Genomic DNA, 8,625 nt, shown 5'->3' on the forward strand with positions numbered 1-8,625 from the left:
AATGATATGACAGATAGATTTGGAATGATTTGACAGGTAGTATTAGAATGATTTGACAGATAGATTTGGAATGATTTGACAGATAGATTTGGAATGATATGACAGATAGATTTGGAATGATTTGACAGATAGATTTGGAATGATTTGACCAGTAGAATTAGAATGATTTGACCAGTAGAATTGGAATGATTTGACCAGTAGAATTAGAATGATTTGACCAGTAGAATTGGAATGATTTGACCAGTAGAATTAGAATGATTTGACAGGTAGAATTGGAATGATTTAACAGTTAGAATTGGAACATCGCTGGTGTAGGAAGTGGTTTAAACTACAACTCGACAAAAGGACAAGACTATTCCACGTGGAACATTGGCTACACGGATGGAAATGTTTAAAGCCTGAGACTATCGATCACTACAGAGTAAGAGCAAATCTTAGACGCACAATTAATAGTCTGCAGATAGAAATGACGTAAATCTACAACGAGAATACCGACAATCTCCGGAGCAGCTATTCTATGAGAACATTTCTGAATGGCAGTCTGAAGTATCTATTCTAACCGAGAAAGACTGTGTGACTTCAATGAAGAGACTCTGATGAACCCTACAGGGGTACCGTGCCTTATAGATGAACCCTTTTTTCTTTGTATCATGTAGCAACCCACTGTATGAACTAATTGTATGTGTTTTCATGTGTTTCTGTGATTTGATTAGTGAGTTAGTAATTAAATAATTAAGCCAATTTGTATATCCCATAATATATGCTAGGGTTCGTGCAGATAACCAAGAATTTTGCAACGTTTGGAATGAGACTGACGGAAGGAAAAGAATAATAATCTCTATAAGGCATGATATTCCCTATAGGGTATATTCTATAAGACATGATATTCCCTATAGGGTATATTCTATAAGGCATGATATTCCCTATAGGGTATATTCTATAAGGCATGATATTCCCTATAGAGTACATTCTATAAGACATGATATTCCCTATAAGGTACATTCTATAAAACATGATATTCCCTATAGGGTACATTCTATAAGACATGATATTCCCTATAGGGTACATTCTATAAGGCATGATATTCCCTATAGGGTACATTCTATAAGACATATGATATTCCCTATAGGGTACATTCTATAAGGCATGATATTCCCTATAGGGTACATTCTATAAGGCACGATATTCCCTATAGGGTACATTCTATAAAACATGATATTCCCTATAGGGTACATTCTATAAGACATGATATTCCCTATAGGGTACATTCTATAAAACATGATATTCCCTATAGGGTACATTCTATAAGACATGATATTCCCTATAGGGTACATTCTATAAGGCATGATATTCCCTATTCCTCATTCCCTATGTACTGCACTCAATTTTGACCATAGGGTGCCATTTGGGATGCAAGCAAAGCCACTGGCAACAATGAGGAAGTAGTCCTGATAACAACAGTTGGTCACCAATTCACTTCTCCTTCTCCTTACTGCTGTTTACACAAACCCTGTCTCCTCTTCCCCTCCCCCTAGCCTCCTCTCAAACCCTGTCTCCTCTTCCCCTCCCCCTAGCCTCCTCCCAAACCCTGTCTCCTCTTCCCCTCCCCCTAGCCTCCTCTCAAACCCTGTCTCCTCTTCCCCTCCCCCTAGCCTCCTCTCAAACCCTGTCTCCTCTTCCCCTCCCCTAGCCTCCTCTCAAACCCTGTCTCCTCTTCCCCTCCCCTAGCCTCCTCTCAAACCCTGTCTCCTCTTCCCCTCCCCCTAGCCTCCTCTCAAACCCTGTCTCCTCTTACCCTCCCCCTAGCTTCCTCTCAAACCCTGTCTCCTCTTACCCTCCCCTAGCCTCCTCTCAAACCCTGTCCCCCCCCCCTAGCCTCCTCTCAAACCCTGTCTCCTCTTCCCCTTCCCTCCTCTCAAACCCAGGTCTCCTCTTACCCTCCCCCTAGCCTCCTCTCAAACCCTGTCTCCTCTTCCCCTCCCCTAGCCTCCTCTCAAACCCTGTCTCCTCTACCCCTTCCCTCCTCTCAAACCCAGGTCTCCTCTTACCCTCCCCTAGCCTCCTCTCAAACCCTGTCTCCTCTTCCCCTCCCCTAGCCTCCTCTCAAACCCTGTCTCCTCTTCCCCTCCCCTAGCCTCCTCCCAAACCCTGTCTCCTCTTCCCTCCCCTAGCCTCCTCTCAAACCCTGTCTCCTCTCCCCTCCCCTAGCCTCCTCTCAAACCCTGTCTCCTCTTACCCTCCCCTAGCTTCCTCTCAAACCCTGTCTCCTCTTACCCTCCCCTAGCCTCCTCTCAAACCCTGTCTCCCCCCTAGCCTCCTCTCAAACCCTGTCTCCTCTTCCCCTTCCCTCCTCTCAAACCCAGGTCTTCTCTTACCCTCCCCTAGCCTCCTCTCAAACCCTGTCTCCTCTTCCCCTCCCCCTAGCCTCCTCTCAAACCCTGTCTCCTCTTCCCTCCCCTAGCCTCCTCTCAAACCCTGTCTCCTCTTCCCCTCCCCTAGCCTCCTCTCAAACCCTGTCTCCTCTTCTCCTCCCCTAGCCTCCTCCCAAACCCTGTCTCCTCTTCCCCTCCCCTAGCCTCCTCTCAAACCCTGTCTCCTCTCCCCCCTCCCCCTAGCCTCCTCTCAAACCCTGTCTCCTCTTACCCTCCCCCTAGCTTCCTCTCAAACCCTGTCTCCTCTTACCCTCCCCCTAGCCTCCTCTCAAACCCTGTCTCCCCCTAGCCTCCTCTCAAACCCTGTCTCCTCTTCCCCTTCCCTCCTCTCAAACCCAGGTCTCCTCTTACCCTCCCCTAGCCTCCTCTCTCAAACCCTGTCTCCTCTTCCCCTCCCCCTAGCCTCCTCTCAAACCCTGTCTCCTCTTCCCCTCCCCTAGCCTCCTCTCAAACCCTGTCTCCTCTTCCCCTCCCCTAGCCTCCTCTCAAACCCTGTCTCCTCTTCTCCTCCCCCTAGCCTCCTCCCAAACCCTGTCTCCTCTTCCCCTCCCCTAGCCTCCTCTCAAACCCTGTCTCCTCTTCCCCTCCCCTAGCCTCCTCTCAAACCCTGTCTCCTCTTCCCCTCCCCCTAGCCTCCTCTCAAACCCTGTCTCCTCTTCTCCTCCCCTAGCCTCCTCCCAAACCCTGTCTCCTCTTCCCCTCCCCTAGCCTCCTCTCAAACCCTGTCTCCTCTTCCCCTCCCCTAGCCTCCTCTCAAACCCTGTCTCCTCTTCCCCTCCCCTAGCCTCCTCCCAAACCCTGTCTCCTCTTCCCCTCCCCTAGCCTCCTCTCAAACCCTGTCTCCTCTTCCCCTCCCCTAGCCTCCTCTCAAACCCTGTCTCCTCTTCCCCTCCCCTAGCCTCCTCTCAAACCCTGTCTCCTCTTCCCCTCCCCCTAGCCTCCTCTCAAACCCTGTCTCCTCTTCCCCTCCCCCTAGCCTCCTCTCAAACCATGTCTCCTCTTACCCTCCCCCTAGCCTCCTCTCAAACCCTGTCTCCTCTTACCCTCCCCCTAGCCACATCTCAAACCCCATCTCCCTCTCCCTAGCCACATCTCAAACCCCATCTCCCTCCCCTAGCCTAGGGTTAGAGGTCAGGGTGAAAGGTCAGAGGGCACACCCTCTACTGCTGGGCTCTACCAGCTTTTACAACGCTTTGGACGGGTCAAGGTAAAGGGTTAGAGGTCAGGGTGAGAGGTCAGACCCTCTACTGCTAGGCTCTACCAGCTTCTACAACGCTTTGGACAGGTCAAGGTAAAGGGTTAGAGGTCAGGGTGAAAGGTCAGAGGTCAGACCCTCTACTGCTGGGCTCTACCAGCTTCTACAACGCTTTGGACGGGTCAAGGTAAAGGGTTAGAGGTCAGGGTGAAAGGTCAGAGGTCAGACCCTCTACTGCTGGGCTCTACCAGCTCCTACAACGCTTTGGACGGGTCAAGGTAAAGGGTTAGAGGTCAGGGTGAAAGGTCAGAGGTCACACCCTCTACTGCTGGGCTCTACCAGCTCCTACAACGCTTTGGACGGGTCAAGGTAAAGGGTTAGAGGTCAGGGTGAAAGGTCAGAGGTCACACCCTCTACTGCTGGGCTCTACCAGCTCCTACAACGCTTTGGACGGGTCAAGGTAAAGGGTTAGAGGTCAGAGTGAAAGGTCAGGATTCAGATTAGTCTGATTATTCAGTGGTAATGTTCAGTAGATTTCAACTAGTTGTGTTGATCATCAGAACTGAATAACCAATCCCTCCAGAATTTTGTGGCAGCAATTCTGACATTTTTTGTTACATGGCAATATGCAATGGTTTTGTCCAATTTGTCACAAAAACATGCTGACGAGGAAAAGAGTTTGTTGCCTTGTGGCTTGACTGAACGATATTATGCGGTAAATGTGTGGCGATTGGTTGAAATTGTGAGCCCTCTTTTTGTAGTGTGGTGATGGGTCAGTTTTCTGCAATAATATCGTGAGGATTTGCCTGTTTTATGTTGTAATAATGCAGTGATTGGTCCATCCTGGAGGGACTGAGTAAGCTTGTGTTGTGTGTGATTGACAGGGGGCTTCGCCACTGTATCTCGGGAGAGGGTTAATTCCCCGTCCTGTCTGAGCACGCTCCTCAGATCTATTAGGTCATGGAAGATACTCTTACTCTGCACGGCGAGATGGACATTGAAGACATCAAGATCTCTACCCGGCCTCCTAGCAACTCTTCCTCTCCTCACCTCTACTCCCTCATTCTTCCTCCTCTCCTCAGCTTCCACATAACTCCTCCTCACCTCAACTTCCTTCATTCCTCACCCTCCTCACCACTCCTCTCTTCGCACATCTTCCTCCTCTCCTAAAGTCCATCACACCTCCTCGTCGTCTCCTCATCCTCCTGACAAACACAGAGTCCACACCCGCTCCCTGATCGACCTATCAGACAGACCCACTGCCCCTCCTCTACCAATGAGAAACAACCTCTTAACCAGCCCTCCAATCATAACTCCTGTTACTGAACTGGTTCTGGGGTCTGAGCCAATGGCTGACTCTGATTGTGATCTGTATGCCACTATAGAGGACCACCTCCTGCCCAGAATGAAACACCCGCCAGCCCCACTCAGGATGCAGCACCGCCTGCATCTCTATGAGGAGGAAGAGGAGGAGGAGGAGAGGTGTCACTCTTTGGATACTGTCGACCTGAACAAACTGGGACTGGGTACAGGGCTGGGGTGAGGCGTCTCCTTATTACAACCTGAGAAGGGGTATTATTGGGAGGGCAGAGGAGAAGAGGGAGAGAGAGAGATCGGATGTGGGTTAGCTCAAAGTGTGTCTATGCTTTAGTGACCCAACCACTGGGCCCTGCCTCAATCCCAAACCCAGTCCCGATCTATGCCAAACCTGTCCCACCTGCAGGCCCAGCTACAGTGAGAAGAAGAGATGGGCTCGGGTGGCTCCATCACCCCCACTGGGGGTCCATGTCAGTTTTAAACAGAAGCTCTCTGACATTGTGTGTAAGGATCGGGCTAAGTTCCAACCCCCCCCAGCCCTGCCTACCCCCCCTGGCCACAGTGACACCAAGAGGCAGTGAATACTAATGCATACCGTCACTAAAAAACAGTGACTGTTATACCAGCTCTATCAGAACTAGAAGACATGGGGAGGTGACTGTTATACCAGCTCTATCAGGTCCATCAGAACTAGAAGACATGGGGAGGTGACTGTTATACCAGCTCTATCAGGTCCATCAGAACTAGAAGACATGGGGAGGTGACTGTTATACCAGCTCTATCAGGTCCATCAGAACTAGAAGACATGGGGAGGTGACTGTTATACCAGCTCTATCAGGTCCATCAGAACTAGAAGACATGGGGAGGTGACTGTTATACCAGCTCTATCAGGTCCATCAGAACTAGAAGACATGGGGAGGTGACTGTTATACCAGCTCTATCAGGTCCATCAGAACTAGAAGACATGGGGAGGGGACTGTTATACCAGCTCTATCAGGTCCATCAGAACTAGAAGACATGGGGAGGTGACTGTTATACCAGCTCTATCAGGTCCATCAGAACTAGAAGACATGGGGAGGTGACTGTTATACCAGCTCTATCAGGTCCATCAGAACTAGAAGACATGGGGAGGTGACTGTTATACCAGCTCTATCAGGTCCATCAGAACTAGAAGACATGGGGAGGTGACTGTTATACCAGCTCTATCAGGTCCATCAGAACTAGAAGACATGGGGAGGTGACTTGTGACTGTTATACCCTCAGTATTCAAAGTGTAGGGCTACATCAAAAGTGTAATGTGTGCATTTTTTGTATTTCAACATTGACATATTATGGATGTATCTCTTGCATTAAATTAAAAATATATTGAAACAAAATATATTGATTAGCATAGTAAGTGTTAAAGCTGTTGAAATTAAATCAGACAAAGACTGAATTATCCTGGAGAAATTGAAGAAGAAGAAGAAAACATTTGAAATATGTATCTACCAAATACTAAACTTTATTTATTCCATCAAAAAAAACGAATATTGCAAGAATACAAAAATAACAATACACAAAGTAGTTATGTTTAAAAAAAAAAAAAAATGGATATAAATGTAGCCCGACAAATGTTCCAGACTTATTTAGTCAATAAAGTGCAAGGAAGGAAAGAAAAGCCCTATGAGAAGTCATACTACAAGGCCTTGTTTAAATACGTAATACAGTCTACAATATCACACAGTGGGCTACCTCTTTTTTGATTTATCAGTGTCGATATTTAAAAAGAAATACGTCCCTATGAGTAGAAGGCTCATTTTCAAACCCTTATTTGAAATAATAAGTGTAGTTTAACTGCAGTTTGTCTGCAACTACTGCCTCCCAAAACAACACTTTTTACTGCAATTTGTTTTTGTTTTTTAATAAAAAGGGACATCTTTTTGCTCACTGGGATATTCGAGTTCTTGTCTAAATGTAGGCTAGACTACCATTTCAATCTAACCCAGAACTTTTCAAGATGGCCGACAAGCAGAGTTTAGGATACATTCAGATTCCAATTTTTCCCCATTGGCAAGCCATTGAAGAGATTTTCATTTTTAATTTCAGTGTACTTATAGAACTGACGGGAGTTGAACATGGAATTGACCCCAACCCTGGTGTCCATATCTAATACATATGGCAAGATGAGACCAATGTGTTCTTGACTAAATGTAGTGGAGAGTAGGCATAGACTACTGTCTCAATCTAAACCATTTGGTGTCCGTAATTATGTCTTCGAAAACACAGACAGTTTATATCAAATATTAAACATTCCATATTAAAACGTCTCCCATAAGAGTTCCTGTTGTGTCGTTCAGTCTCTAAAATTAGCACTGTCTGCCGGCCTGCCCGTCCTCAAAATCACTGTAATGCGACGACTCTCCATCACTCCCGTTAGATGTGTTAGAGACCCTCTTATTCCCCGATCCTAGATCAGATTTAGGCACAGACAGAATGATGAGGTGACCAACGGGGCCAGTGTTCTCCTGATCTCCGATCAGTCTCCTGTTCTGAGGCAGCGGGGAGGTGGAGTCCTGCAGGCTTGTTGAGCTGATCCCAGTCATCCTGCCACCGCACTCCCGGGGCTCTGGAGAGAAAGACCCCAGCGGAGAGGTGCATCCACTCCGCGACCCTCCCCGGGCCTCTGGCTTCACCACCCCGGTGAGCAGCTCCGAAAGCTCCTGGATGTAGATCTGAGCCATCTGGAGAGTATCATACTTGGACAATTTATTATTGTTGGACGGGATCACGCTCCGCAACGTGTCAAACGCCTTGTTTAGCCCGTGCATCCTTCGCCTCTCCCGGGCGTTAGCTGCGACGCGCCGGCGTTTCTGCTTACGGTTACCTCCTTCTCCCTGGTCCGCCTGTACTGTATCCAGGTCCATCTCTATCCTGACACCACTGTCCGCTAGTTTACTCACCGACATGAGTTTCTCCAGTGAGAGATCCATGGAGCCGCTGTGTGCGTAATGGCCCGTATCTCTTGGTGAGTATGGAGACTGTCCTCCTCCTGGAGATTTTACCCAGGTTCTGGATCCGAGATGTCCCAGTTTCGACTGTTCTAACAGGGGGAAGTCCTCAGCTGAGAAGTCTGGCCAGCCGGACAGTTCGGTTTTAGCTGCCATAACCGCTACAGACATCCACGATTCGGTTGGAGAGCTTTGTGAGTTATTTCGCGCTATCTTTGATAACTAATATTTGCACAGCAGTGGAACGTATCTTGAATATTCAAGGACAGCGGTAAAAGTTAGTTGGAGAATTATGAGGAAATTCAGAGCCCCCCCAAAAAAAGGTGAAATCTAAAGAATTCCACCAAAACCAGGTTTGGACAGCGCTGCAAATGTGTCTCCAAACTCCAAGTACGGCGCAGTACTATATCCCCCTCCACCCAACCCCGCCCTAGGAGGCACACAGGATTGGATCGCACAGCCAATAGCGAATGGTTGCGTCTTTCCGACAAAAGAAAACAATTGGGGCAATCTTAATTTATTTTCTGAAACTATTGTTCGTTGTAAGTCAATCATGATGTTGATTGACATTTGGCTTCATTGTTATATGAGGTCATTTATTATTCTGTCTGAAGAAGTTGAATTTTTTTCTTGGAGAAAATAACGTATTATTTTTATTTTTAAAACGAATTAATTCTCACGACTAGAGTGTATT

The 8,625-nt window shown here is 47.6% G+C and overlaps 1 protein-coding gene across 1 annotated transcript; it reads right to left on the minus strand.

Annotated features, from left to right (window-relative positions):
* Positions 1 to 6,424: 6,424 nt before the first annotated feature.
* Positions 6,425 to 8,326, minus strand: atoh1b (atonal bHLH transcription factor 1b). Its single transcript, XM_029655245.2, has one exon. It carries the CDS (start codon positions 8,100 to 8,102, stop codon positions 7,290 to 7,292), a length of 813 nt encoding a protein of 270 aa, XP_029511105.1. The 5' UTR covers positions 8,103 to 8,326; the 3' UTR covers positions 6,425 to 7,289.
* Positions 8,327 to 8,625: the final 299 nt, after the last annotated feature.

This window comes from Oncorhynchus nerka, linkage group LG5 (genome assembly GCF_034236695.1).
Source record: "Oncorhynchus nerka isolate Pitt River linkage group LG5, Oner_Uvic_2.0, whole genome shotgun sequence".
NCBI lineage: Eukaryota > Metazoa > Chordata > Actinopteri > Salmoniformes > Salmonidae > Oncorhynchus > Oncorhynchus nerka.

Coding starts and splice junctions, on each gene's coding strand:
- atoh1b (XM_029655245.2), bottom strand. CDS start 8,102: ATGTCTGTAGCGGTTATGGCAGCTAAAACCGAACTGTCCGGCTGGCCA.